This window comes from Staurois parvus, unplaced genomic scaffold (assembly GCF_062004578.1).
Source record: "Staurois parvus isolate SC_StPar_1 unplaced genomic scaffold, SC_StPar_1.0 ptg000018l, whole genome shotgun sequence".
NCBI lineage: Eukaryota > Metazoa > Chordata > Amphibia > Anura > Ranidae > Staurois > Staurois parvus.
Genome location: NW_028317814.1, coordinates 2,606,304 through 2,620,983, shown reverse-complemented (window position 1 = coordinate 2,620,983; position 14,680 = coordinate 2,606,304). Strand labels below are relative to the sequence as shown.

Sequence of the window (14,680 nt, the reverse complement as noted above, 5' to 3'; positions counted from 1 at the left end):
GCTTCTGGTCAAGAAGGGAAGTTTGTTAAAATGGATGCAGTTTAATTTAAGCAATGTTGCAGGTATTGCATTAGCACTACGTTTTGATGTCAGAAAACACTTTTGAGTCACAAATATTTCACAGCAGTAATATTATTATATATCCTTCTATACCTGGTCATTCTCTTCTTCACAGGGTTCTTGAATCTCTCTGGTGGCTCCTGCTGAAATTTATAATTGATGCTGTGGATTCAAACAGAGGAGTTTCAGTGGAGTTCTATGGAAGATTTTATTACACACTGGAGGTAAATCATTTAGTAAAATGTACTACTGCATAATTACCAGGAATAGTTATTGGGCTTGATTTATGGATGTCTAAAGGAGGTCCAGTTATTGTTGCTAAAAACAGTTTGTTTTTTTAAAAAAAAGGTTGTTAAGATTTTGCATTAAACTTACAAAACCATTGCCATCTAGAACAAGAACGATGGCAATAAAATCTGCTACACAGAGCCCAAGTAGCAATGAGATAACACAAGGGTAGACTATGTCACAAGATAGAAAAACATACATCTCCTGAGCGATCAGGATCAATCACAGATTAGAAATGGGCAATTGCCAGACTTTCCTTTTCATTCTCGCACTAATAACTATGGTACAGTACTGTTAAAATCTCTGGTGAAGTGAAAATCCCAACACCCAGTAAATATTATCAAAACAGTTTTAAATATTTGTCATTCCGTTATTATATTTTACCATCATCATATTTTCTCAAATTTTGAGAAGTACTGTCATTACATTTTCTGAGTATAATGTAATTAATGTTAAATCTGAATCTTTTATTTACAATAGGCAGCCATCAATTTAAACCGGTCAATTGTTTTCGAAATTACTTATGTTACACCTGCTTCCATGGTGTAATGCACTACATTACATACTGTTGTACTTGTCCTAAAGCTTGCTTAAAGAAAAAGTATTCATAAACCTCCCTGGACTTTTTGCCATTCAACTGTATGTAGCGTAGTGCATTACACCACGGGTGTCAAACTGGCAGCCCTCCAGCTGTTGCCAAACTACAAGTCCCATGAGACATTGCAAGATTGACAGTTAGAAGTATGACTCCCAAAGGCAGATGGGACTTGTAGTTTTGCAACAGCTGGATGGCCGCCAGTTTGATACCCCTGCATTACACCATCAACTGTCCACATCACCCTTGGTATTCACCAAGCCAGCTGTTCCTTTTTAGAGAGCAAAGTTTTGCTTCAAGCTAGAAGGGTGGAATTCCAACCAATACCTTTTGGTTTTGGATAGAGACAGAAGGTTTTAACCTCTGCCATGCCTTCATTGCTGTCTGTGGCCACTTGGGAGGAAAAATCTCTGATTTGCTGTTTGCTTACTGGGACACACACAGGAATCAAAGAACCTTCCTCATAAGAGTAGCTGTGACGAGAAAAAAATCACTGAATTGAAAACAAAGCTATATCTTGTATAAATCTAATAAGACCTTTCATTATAAGAGGTTTATCCAATCAATTACTTCCAGCCAGGAAGCTGGCCTCTTTCAGTTATTGTGTATAATGGCCTCTTACCTGCTGTGATGCTGTAGAAACAGGATTAGGCAATGTAATGCCGGGGTTGTGTTGCTACAACCCAGCTGGTCAGCATATTCTTAACTGCTGCTTCCTCACTGCTGTTTCTCCAGGCATACTCCAGATAGATAATAAATCCTAATGAAAGGATTCTCAGATACCTGAGCTGTCATAGCTATTGCCACTGAGAAATCTGTTTAATAATAGTATCTGCTTAACCATTACACATAACTCCTAATTTATGTATTGCATTGAAAACTACTACTATGGCTGGTTATGTGACTAATTTGAACTTCTCTGAGGATACATTGTTATCATTCAGAGATCTTTCAGCATGGCTTAAACACTTACACCTCATCATTTAGTTGTTTTTTTTTCATGTTAAAATATGCACTAATAAGCCATAACATTATGACCACTGACAGCTAACGTAAATAACATTGATTATCTCATTACAATAGCACCTGAAATTGGGTGGGATATGTTAGGCAGCAAGTGAACATATTGTCCCCAAATTGTTTGTGTTGAAAGCAGAAAAAAGGGCAAGTTTAAGGATCTGAGCAACTGACAGGGGCCAAATTATAATAGCTAGGTGACTGGGTCAGAGCATCTCCAAAACTGAAGCTGTTGTAGGAAGTTCCTGGTCTGCAGTGGTCAGAATCTACTAAAAGTGGTCCAAGGAAGGAAAACTGGTGAGCCGGTGACAGGGTCATGGGAAGCCACGGGTCATTGACACCCTGGGGGAGCGAAGGCTTGCCTGTGTAATCCAATCCAATAGAACAGCTACTGTAGCTCAGATTACTGAAAAAGTTAATACTGGTTCTGATAGAAAGATGTTAGCACACATAGTGCATCGCAGTTTGTTATGTGTGGGGCTTTGTAGTCGCAGACCAGTCAGGGTACCTATGCTGACCCAAAAGCGCCTACAATGGGCACATGAGCAACATAGTTGGACCATGGAGCAATGGAAATAGGTTGCCTGGTCTGATGAATTCAAGAATAGTTTGAGGAATGCAACAATGAGTTTGAGGTATCAAGCATCTGTGGGATATGCTGGAAAAACAAGTCCCATCCATGGAAAACCCACCTCGCAACATACAGGACGTAAAGGATCTGCTACTGACAGCTTGTTGTCATATACCACAGCATATCTTCAGAGGTCTAATGGAGTCCATGCCTGGACGGGTTTTGGTGCAGTCATAATGTTATGACTGATTGGTGTATATGTGATTTTAAAACCTAAGTTTAAGTAAAACTTAAAAGTTAAAATCCTCTGTCCTCTGATCCTTCCCATACTTCATACTGCTAGAATCTTCCAGTGTTCCAGAGGTCAAGAGAACCAAAGGACCTGTGACAGGCACTCATCAAACTTGCCGAATATGCCTCCCTTTCCACCCCCCTTCTCCATTCATAGAAGCTGAACTATAGCTGCCATAAATGAAAAGCTCTCTATGAATGGAAGAAGTGGATCTTTCATTCATTCACCCATCCTCCATTCATAAATAGCTTTTTATTCCTGAAAGCTGAAATACAGCTTCTGTGAATGGCGGAGGATGTCGGAATTGGCGGGCATAGTTGGCACTTTTGGTGAGTGCCTGTGACAGGTCCATTGGCTCCATCAACCCCCACAGCACTGGAAGATTGCTATATCCATACACGGGACACTTCAAATTAAACGTAAATACTGTCCCTTGTGCTACGTTTTATTTAAAAAAAGTTTTACCTAAACTTAGCCTTTAATATAAACGACAGCCCAAATACTGAGCTGTGGATTGGTAAATTCTATAAATAAAGACATGAAAATCTGCAGTGCACTTTGCACAATGTCAAGATGGGCTAGCAAAACTACTCATAATGAATGGAAGATACGTGTAGCATCTCTAGTACAGGGGGAGGGAGCTGACTACCTCTGCACATAACTCCTATGAGAGGTACAGACATGTACTATCATATATCAGGGCAAGCACCCCTATTGATCTGGATAAATATCAGTTTGCTTATCAAGCCAACAGACTAATGATGCTATTTCTATTGCTTTGCTTACTGACCTAACATATCTTGAGCACTCAAACGCTTATGTTAGGAAGTTGTTTATTGATTTTAGCTCAGCATTTAACACAGTAATTCCTGACAAATTAGTGTGAAAGCTAAATATATTGGGCTTATGCCCACTGCTGTTCTTGTGGTATATAGATTACCTGACAAACAGGCCATAAACTATGAGAATAGGAGATTAAGTGTCTACTACTATCAATTTGAATACAGGGGTACTACAGGGCTGTGTGTTTAGTCTGACCCATTTCACACCGTTTCAGATGATTGTTGGCCCACACAAATCTTAAATGCTACAGTGAAGTTTGCTGATGACACCACTTTAGTCGGACACATATGAGATATTAAGGAAACAACAGAAGGTTCAACATTTAGCTGAGTAATACACAGAATATATTTTAATATTTAATACTGCAAAAACTATGGAAATATTTGGATTAAGTTGGTCAAGCAACATAGATCATTCCATGGTATATAAAGGCAGTGAGGAGATGGAATGAGTAAATAAATCGGGTTTTTGGGTGTGCATGTTACTAAGGGCTGGTATGATCTCTAATTTGTTTTGTTTTGTTTTTTTGTTGTTGCTTTTTTTTTAGTGAAATGGGCACAAAAGAGGTTGATTTCCCCTAAATATTCTGGTCAGATTTTATAATTTCACCATTGAGAGTATTTGGCTCTACCCAATTTGGATAAAGTTTATGCTGTATGCCAATTGAATAAAAAGAAGGGCAAGATATATTGGTGGTGATCCAACCCATCTGAAATATACTGTGTTTATCCTGTTGCCATCAAGCAAAAGATATAAGATAATTAAAATGCAAACAAATACACAATTGAAGTACATTTTTTTTTCCTGGTACTAGGTTACCTATTGATCCAACAGGTGCAGATTTCTAGAAGTTGCATGTTGGAAAGTTTTTAATCATATTTTTTTAACTGCTTTTAGCATGTTTATATTATTGCTATATTTAAGGGTGGACTTGATGGTATGTGTTTTAGTAAGTTTGTGTGATTGTGATGAATTTTAATATTGCTGCAGTGATAAGTACTATAAGACAGGGGTTAAAATTTGGAGTCCAGACCTACTAGCTGGTCACAAAACTTACTCTCCACCAGTTGCCCCACCCAACCTTGCCCAGGTCCGCCCCCAACCCCACCCCCTGTCTGCCCCAAACACAACCCCCAGCCCGGCCCCAACCACGCCACCTTAAAGCTTATGAAATTACATTTTTATTTAGAATAAATAGTCCAAAATATAAAACTGTACACAGTAATGTATATCCCAGCTCCCCTGTACTCCATTATAGTGATATGACATGTATACAGTAATGTATATCCCAGCTCCCCTGTACTCCATTATAGTGATATGACATGTATACAGTAATGTATATCCCAGCTCCCCTGTACTCCATTATAGTGATATGACATGTATACAGTAATGTATATCCCCCTCCCCTGTACTCCATTATAGTGATATGACATGTATACAGTAATGTATATCCCCCTCCCCTGTACTCCATTATAGTGATATGACATGTATACAGTAATGTATATCCCCCCTCCCCTGTACTCCATTATAGTGATATGACATGTATACAGTATGTATATCCCAGCTCCCCTGTACTCCATTATAGTGATATGACATGTACACAGTATGTATATCCCAGCTCCCCTGTACTCCATTATAGTGATATGACATGTATACAGTAATGTATATCCCCCCTCCCCTGTACTCCATTATAGTGATATGACATGTATACAGTAATGTATATCCCCCCTCCCCTGTACTCCATTATAGTGATATGACATGTATACAGTATGTATATCCCAGCTCCCCTGTACTCCATTACAGTGATATGACATGTATACAGTACTTACTGTCCCGCTCGAGTCCCCCGCAGCGGTGGAGAGGGTGTCTCCTCTCAGCGGAGGAGAGCGGACCTCTCCTGCACCTGTCCCCTCGGCGGCAGTGCCACAGAAGCCGGAAACCGGAAGTTGTAAACCGGAACTCAGCTTCATAGTGAGGCTTGGAGCGCAGGTGCAGTCGCTCCATGCTTCATCTGTGCTCACCGCTCGCAGCCGCTCGCCACAGAGGAATTTCTCCTCGCATTTGGAAAGCGGGCGAGCGGCTTTTTCAAGCCCTGCTATAAGAAATGTTATGTATAATGCACAATGTCAAAGTGTTTGTCACTTGCATCATGTACAATTGTCATTAGATGACTCCCCACATGAAGCCCTCTGGTTCAGCTAGGAAATTGTATATACTCAGTCTTTTCCCAAATGGAAGCTAAAGCCAAGACTTGGGACATTTCAGTCCAGAATCTAAAGTCTACCATCTACCCAACTGTTTTTGACGCCTAAAGAAACTAAATCCATTAGATACATAGTTTTCTTAAGGCAGTCACAAAAACCTGTTGTGTGCATTTTAGTTTCCCTAATGGATAATCTCAGGCTCTGTATCTACTTCTTCTCAAGTAAAGAAGAATTCTGTAAAAAAAAAACTGTGGCAGCTAGTCTCAGTACTACAGCATCTACTACTACTTTCAAGTTACTTGTTTGTAAACTAAGGCTAAGTTCACACTAGCTTTGTTAGCAGGTGTTAGACAGGCATTTGGGAAGCATTTGTAACGCTCCTCAAACACCTATGAAAATTCTACACATGGTAGCACACAGTGCTGTTCATACTAAAGCGTTAGCGTCGCTGCAAAATTGACGCCTCATGTCGAGTTAGGAGGAGTTGAACCCTCCTATTTAAGTCTATGGTGACGCTCCTCAAACACCTGGCAGGTGTTTGTGGGGCGTTTGCGAGGTGTTTGCAGAACTTTAATACCATTAAACTTCAGTATAGGCATTTGTGGTGCGGTTTTAATGCTTAGCAAATGCCTCAAAAACGGCCTAGGGCATTTGGGGAGCGTTAAAACACTTCCCAAACGCCTGTCTAATGCCTGTCAAACACTATAAGGGCATTTAGCAAGAGTTAGAAATTAGTCAAGTGTGAACGAGCCCTTACATATAGGTCTTTGCCACGTTGTAAGAATTCCATAACAACTACTGAAGTAGGAACTTTCCTATTCTGGCTACAGTAAATCCCAACAATATTATGCCTTAAAGTGTTACTAAGCCCACAAAAGAAAAAACAGTCTGTATATGCAGTAAATCATGCTTGTTATACTCACTGTGAAACCTAAGGGGTTAATCCTCTGCATTGTGTAACAAAGCTATTTAATCCTGTCTTCTCTGATCCTTCCCTTCTTTTGCTGTCCCCAGTCCATCTGCCATAGTTAGAGAAGCAGTGGCAAGTCTGTACATGCTCTGTTTGGTGTATATTGCTGTTTTTGGGAGGGTGAATGTGATCGGTACAGGGCCATTCAGCACTGTCTGGACAGAGGGTCAGGGGTCATGCAGCCTCATAGAACAGTCAGAGGAGAATTAAAACTCTTCCTACAAGATTATCCAATACTCGGCTGGACAATAAATAAAAGTCACAAGACTGCTATATACTGCTGATGAGAAAAGGTATTTAGCAGTTTATATTTACTAAAATAATTACATTTCCATGTTCCGTGTACTGTGGGAGACCAGATATAGTGAATGCAGGGTCCTGGATTTAGTAACACTTTAATGTTTTTTCCAGTTTTGCTAAATAAAATAATTACTGCTCCTTTTACCTGTGTATTGGATTTCTTTTTCCTATAATAATAACATATGCAGCGCTAAAAAGAAATAACTCATGAATCATAAATTTGATAAAATATGAATATGAATAAAATCAAATAAGATGAGTGGTGACTAAAGTGCTTAAAGTGATTAAAATGAAAACAACGTCCTCAGATAATGGTTCAATTGTCCCAGTAAAAAGGTGCAAAAGTTGTTGACTCCGTGCTCAAAGGTGGGTAAATATTATGCACTCACCAGAAAGCGCATAATGTGCGCATTTGAGTTGTCAGACCACTCCTGGTACTAGAAGGCTGAAGCAATGTGGGTCATCTAGCAGGCTGTCACTCTGGTAGGGATGCACCTTCCTCTAACCAGCAGGAGGACACCAGACATCCAGCAATACTTGGCATAAAACTAATCCAGACTCCTCAGACCAGGACACTCAAACAAGATATCCACCTTTGAAAAAGGGGGGGGCTCGACCAAACAGCCCACTCCAAAAAAGCACTGATAGTGTAGTAGGTTCATAAATTTTTATTGGAGCATAGTGAAAGCAACTCACATAGGGTATCCCAGAAACAAAGATGGCCGCCGGCCTCCACGAGGTGCGGGGCGGCGTGACGTCACCGGCTAGGCTCCAACTGACGCGTTTCGTGCGGACGAGCACGTTATCAAAGGGGGGCTTTTTCCTATATCTGCCTACAGTTTGATTCCTTAAGGAACCATGGGCTGCAGAATATTATTAAGTACCTTTGCTAATACTAAGGTCTCTTACACATGGTACGCCTTTGCAGTAAATTGAATGAATACGGCATTATAAGATCGCCACATGGGAGATAACAATAGGCACCACAATAGAACAATGGCTAAGGGCTAAAAGGCTTAAAATTAATCTGCCAAAAGAGAGGTATGAGGGCTTCCAATTTCATCTCCTTTTGAAAATTCCTGTCAAATAAAATCAGAGAGTGAGCAGAGCAAAACACTCTATAGTGTACTAAGTGATGCACAAATCTATTAAAATGAAAAAAAAGTGAAATGCACTCACAAGTGGAGATGGCAAGTATAGACCAAGGGGCACAGAAAGTCTCCCCAAAAGTACTTGTCCTGTACAGGCCATGGGCTGGGAAATGGCCATCAGGAGGATGTAATACTTGAACTTAGAAGAGACCAACAGCATCAACCATCCACATTCCACCCAAGTAGGTAATGCTTGTGTCCAAATTGTTGATCTAAAGGGAAATTTAAAAAATGTGTATAAAATTAAACAGTTTCCCTTCAGTGTAGTTTCTTGTAAGCAGCTAGTTGTGGCTCCCTATACTTTGCTGCCATACTGCTCTGACCCTGCTACACAGCCAAGGAGTCTGGGTACTTGTCTTAGAATGTATGACAAACTGACAGCACTGTATTGCCTTCTTATTAATAGGCGTTCTCTTTCTGACAGGCTCTTGTAGACTTTTTCCACGCAGAAGGACAAGGGTTACCACTGGACACCTTGCGGAACGGAGATTACCGGGTGATTGACTCTAATTACTATATTTATAGCTTGGTATTTAGGACTTGGGAGGCATCTGCACTATTTGCCAAATAGCAGCTTCACTTAAATCTTTCCTGTAGAGCAGACAAGAACCTTTATTTCAAATTCAGAGTTGCATTACTAAAACTGTGATTATAATAGAAGATCTTTGACACCTGGTCTTTTACAAGTTCCCTTTGAAGAGAAAAAACACATTTAGGCCATACCGGAGTAATATCAATACTTTTAGCTGCAGTAAAAGAAAAAGAAGAAAATTGTATTTGTTCTCTTTCTTGTTTCATTTGCCCATAGCTGACTGGCGAAGAAAGCTTGCCATATTAAAGTGGTTGTAAAGGCTCAAGGGTTTTTTCCTATATGTATTCTATACATGGAGGTAAAAAACCTTCTATGTGCAGCAGCCCCCCCCAGCCCCCACCCCCCAATACTCACCGAAGTTCCCTCTCGATCCAGCGATGTGCACTGGAGTCTCGGCTAGCCCGGGACTCCTCTCATTGGCTGAGACAGAAGCGGAAGCCATTGGCTCCCACTGTGGTCAACCACAGCCAGTGAGCCAATGAAAAGGGGGGGCTACCTTGATTTTGGACAAAGCCTGACCAACTGCCATCAATAAGGGAAGTCAGACCACTAGGCCTCTAGAAACTAGTTTCCACTATGGAGGGTTTTCTGGCTACTATGGTAGGAACAGATGCCACGTGGTCTTCATTCAGGACTTTGGTTTTTAAACATTAACAATGGCTAATGGGTTCACTTTAAGCTCTTGTTGAGCAGGAATGCTGATGGCCCTATTTGACATATAGGTAACTGTCAGAAGGTGAATTATTTATTGAGTTATTATGATAAAGTTGATGAGGCTATTGTAAAGGTGTCTGAGCAGAAAGTGGCTGTATTGCCCTTGATGACCATTTAGATCCTCCCTCTTTCACATGCACTAGGACAAAATCTGATTTGAAAACAGATTCTCCTAATTACATTTTCACTAATTTCCTTTTTTAATTGACTCATGCTTGGGGTGAAAATGGGAATGCTAGGTAGATGGGACTCTTTCCCGACTGTGTACTAGCCTAAAATGGCTGTTCTCCAAATGATATTTGATCTTCAATTTCTCCTTTCCTGGTGGTACACAGGATGGAGGAGAAGATGGTGGTATAGAAGATAAACAAAAGGGGAACAGGGTTAGAATGGTTACTAAAGGGAGACTGCACTTTGAATACAGAAGATGGAAGGAATGGAGGAAAGGGAACCCTGTTTTAGACAACCAAGATAGGGTACATGGAGAGGAGAGAATAAGGAGGGTAGAGTACAGTGTGGAGAGTAGACACACCTGTGCAGGGGGTGGAAAGATTTAACAGACTAAAGGGGTTGCAGGAAGGCACATTAACAGGGGTATAGTAAAAGTTTATATCCAGCCAACATTTGTGGCTTGAATGTGAAATAATTAGTTTTGGCTGAAAATATACTCAGATAATAGATATATTGCAAATATACATGAGATGCATCGGGTTTAAAAGGGGTGCGTGCATTAAATGGAAGGGGGCATTCAGCATGGATACATGAGATGGAGGTTTAATAGAGGACAGATGCATCACATGTATGGGGAAAGACAGACGCATAGGAAGCATCAGAGAGAAAAATAATCTAGGGTAAAGTGGCTGGGGATTGATCCTAAAGTGACAGTAATGTACTGCAAATGTCATGCCTAATTTGTCTTCATTTTCAGACAAAATTAAAAACAGAGAAACAGTAAATAAAGTACATTTACACACAGAAAACATCAATGTTTTATGGCTTGGAAATTACTCATTTATAGGCTAACAATTTAATCCACAAAGCTCAAGGGGTTCTGGTTCCATTTTTGAGTCATGCTTATAAACATTTTTTGTCTGCAAATGTTCGATCTGGTGATATTAATAAATATACTGTGTTTTTTTTTAGTTTTTGGAAGAAGAATTGCGTTTAAATAAATGTTCAACAAGTGAATTAATTGAAAAATATTACATGGACAATATCAAGGAGCAGGTAATTTTGCTTGAAATATATTCAAAATGTATGTAAACTCTAACAACAAAATATTTTATTTGCTCTCTTTTGACCTGTTAAATATACAGTTGAAAGATAGCTGTTCATCAGCTTGATGATTCCACTTGAAATCTTGTGAGTAGTTATAATCACATTTCATTTTTCTGACAGCTGCAAAAGGTAAAATCTTAGTGGTTCCTCTGGCATCCTGCAGTATGCACAATATTATTGCTCTATGCACACCTTTCATAATTATTTTTTCTTTTAACAATGACTTTACTATACTCTCATTAATTTTAAGCTCACCACACACTTTACAGTCTGACAGTAAAATCTCCTTTGAAGGTCATCTTGACAGGCATGGTTTTCCTGCATGTGCGTATGTGCAGTAGAAACACACCTCAAAAGCAGGTCAGCTAAATCCCATTTACTATATGTGAGCAGTACACATTACAATTCCGAGGCTGCTTTTGCCCTGCTTAAGTTGCACTGCATTTCTTTGTAGGCATCATGTCCAATAAAGGTGCGTTTGATCTGCACTAATGATGCATCTAGTACATTATTACCAAGCTTCATGTTTTCCCCAGTCAATACAAGCATGTTTCTTCAAATGAGATCACCTTGGGGTGTCTACACTCCTAAACACAGGGTCATTTTTGGGGTGTTTTTACTGTTCAATCATTTTATTTGCTATTTTTTATAACAGGAAAACAGTTAATTTGTAATTTTTATATTTTTTCCGTTATATAGTAATACAATGAAAGAAACAGTTGTTATTAAATACTCTGTCTAAAAAATAAACATATAAAATTAATTTGGATACATACTGTATTGTCACATACAGTTGTGTTCAAAATAATAGCAGTGTGTTGAAAAAAGTGAATAAAGCTCAAAATCCTTCTAATAGCTTTTATTTCCATACACACAAATGCATTGGGAACACTAAACATTATATTCCAAATCAAAACATGAAGAAAAATATATCAAATTTGTGTTGTTCCTCTAAAAAAAATGAAGAAAAGTGAATATTAGACTGTTAAAAAAAAATAGCAGTGTTTGTATTCCTCTTTACAAACTCAAACATTCACTATATAAACTAAAAAATGTTTGAAGATTCTGCTTTCCTTTGAATCACTTAATGAATATTTAGTTGTATAAGCACTGTTTCTGAGAACTGCTGTACATCTGTGTTGTATGGAGTCACCCAACTTCTGGCACCTGTGAACAGGTATTCCAGCCCAGGATGATTGGACTACATTCCACAGTTCTTCTCTATTTCTTGGTTTTGCCTCAGAAACTGAATTTTTGATGTCATCCCACAAGTTTTCTATTAGATTAAGATCTGGGGATTGGGCTGGCCACTCCTTAACGTCAATCTTGTTGGTCTGGAACCAAGATGTTGCACGTTTACTGATGTGTTTGGGGTCGTTGTCTTGTTGGAACACCCATTTCAAGGGCATTTCCTCTTCAGCATAAGGCAGCATGACCGCTTCAAGTATTCTGATGTATTCAAACTGATCCATGATCCCTGGTATGCGATAAATAGGCCCAACACCGTAGTATGAGAAACATCCCCATATCATGATGCTTACGCAACCATGCTTCACTGTCTTCACAGTGTACTGTAGCTTGAATTCAGTGTTTGGGGGTCGTCTGACAAACTGTCTCCAGCCACTAGACCCAAAAAGAACAATCTTACTTTCATCAGTCCACAAAATGTTGCGCTATTTCTCTTTAGGCCAGTCAATGTGCTCTTTGGCAAATTGTAACCTCTTCAGCACATGTCTTTTTTTCAACAGTGGGACTTTGCGGGGGCTTCTTGCAGATAGCTTGGCTTCACATAGGCGTCTTCTAATTGTAACAGTACTCACAGGTAACTTTACACCTTCTTTGATCTTCCTGGAGCTGATTGTTGGCTGAGTCCTTGCCATTGTGGCTATTCTTCTATCCATTCGAATGGTAGTTTTTTCGCTTTCTTCCACGTCTTTCAGGTTTTGGTTGCCATTTTAAAGCATTTGAGATCATTTTTGCTGAGCAGCCTATCATTTTCTGCACTTCTTTATATGTTTTCCCCTCTCCAATCAACTTTTTAATCAAGGTACGCTGTTCTTCTTAACAATGTCTGGAACGACCCATTTTCCTCAGAATTTCAGAGAGAAATGAACTGTAACCAGCATGTACAACATTTGCTGCCTTCCTTCCTTAAATAAGGGCATTAATTGCCACCTGTTTTTCAAATAATGAATGACCTCACTAATAGAACTCCACACTGCTATTATTTTGAACATGCCCCTTTCAATTAGTGATTCAATTACACAGAATCAGCAGCATGAATGTCATGACTGTTGGGTCTGTTGGATTTCTATTACTCTACTACACCTGCTAGTAAATTATTTGCCATGTTGCAATATCATTTCTATCAAAAACAGTGATTGATCAGGTTAGTGATGTCTGACTGCTATTATTTTGAACACAGCTGTATATACTATATGGCTGAGAATTAACTAGTCAAACGATATATTAGCACTGAAATCTGAAAAATGGCCTAGTAATGAAGTCTTATAGAGGCTGGAACTCAAGAACAGGGTGAAGAAGAACAGGGAACGAGGGTGAAGTGGGGGAGGAGAAAGGTCCATGAGGCGGATAGTCTATACCGTATTCCATCCAAACAAGAAAGAGAACAGAAATACTAGATAGCTATGAGTTTGATTAACTTTAACATATAAAGGGAAAGGGTTAAATTCTCCTACTAAAAGACATAAACTACTTGGAGAAGTTCACTAACTTTCAGCAGATGTGATTTTACAAGAGACACATTTAACATATGACTCTAATATTAAACTATACTCAAGGTATTACCCAACATGGTACTATATGGATTCACCAATAAAGAGAGCTAAAGGAGTAGTGATCGGGTTCTCAAAAAATGTGGGTTTTGTTGTGAAGGAGAGATTGGTGGACCTAGAGGGCCGGTTCCTATGCTTAAGAGGGAAAATAAAGAGACAAGTCTACACCTTTGTTAATATCTATGGCTCGAATCAAAATCCAGAAGTATTTTTGTATGGAAAAATTATGGAGTTTAAGAGGGGGATTTTGATTTTGGGAAGAGACTAATTTTTGCCTTGAGCCTTGGATGGATGCGACATCAAATGCGCAGAGAGGAGGAGGTAAAAAACTAAGAATGTTGAAAAAGAGACTACATCAAAGTCAGTTAATGGATACATGGAGGGTGAAACATCCTAGAGAAAGAGATGATACCTTCTTCTCTCTGGCGCATAGATCATACTCAAGGTTGGATTACATAATGATCAAGCATAGACAATTGGATTCATTGATTAAATCTAACATTGAAATTATGTCTATATCGAATCATGCTCCTGTTACTGCAAAATTAAAGGTAGGTGGAGAACGGAATAAAAGGGCAATGTGGAGACTAAATGAGATGAGACTAAGAGTGGAAATAGAGCAATTTTTTCTGCTGAAACTGAGGAAGTCTCCGTGACCACTATTTGAGAGGCACATAAGGCGTACATGAGGGGAATCCTGATAGCTGCAGGAGCTAAAAAAAGAAAGATCACAAGAGAAAAATAAAGGAGGTGACGAAGGAACTGTATAGATTAGAAAAGACACATAAAACGAGATAGGACACAGAGGTTTATTCAAGGATCATACTTAAAAGAGAAGAGTTAAAAGACCTATTGGAACAAGAATCAAGGAAGATTTTCAGTGGAATCGCAAAGGAAAGATATCGATGGGGGAATAAGACAAGAAAATATTTGATGAAAGGCTTAAGGAAAAGAATTCAAAAAATTATATTGAAAAAATTAAGGATGAACAAGGAAAAAATGGTATACTC

The 14,680-nt window shown here is 39.2% G+C and overlaps 1 protein-coding gene across 1 annotated transcript in view; it reads left to right on the top strand.

The window, feature by feature from the left end:
- The window catches only part of BAIAP3 (BAI1 associated protein 3), a 534,732-nt gene that overhangs the window by 476,211 nt on the left and 43,841 nt on the right, over nucleotides 1–14,680 (top strand). Inside the window, exons 28-30 of the mRNA XM_089682088.1 lie at nucleotides 176–284; nucleotides 8,716–8,787; nucleotides 10,741–10,824. Of these exons, the coding sequence (XP_089538214.1) occupies nucleotides 176–284; nucleotides 8,716–8,787; nucleotides 10,741–10,824 (265 nt within the window). The remainder of the gene's footprint in view (nucleotides 1–175; nucleotides 285–8,715; nucleotides 8,788–10,740; nucleotides 10,825–14,680) is intronic.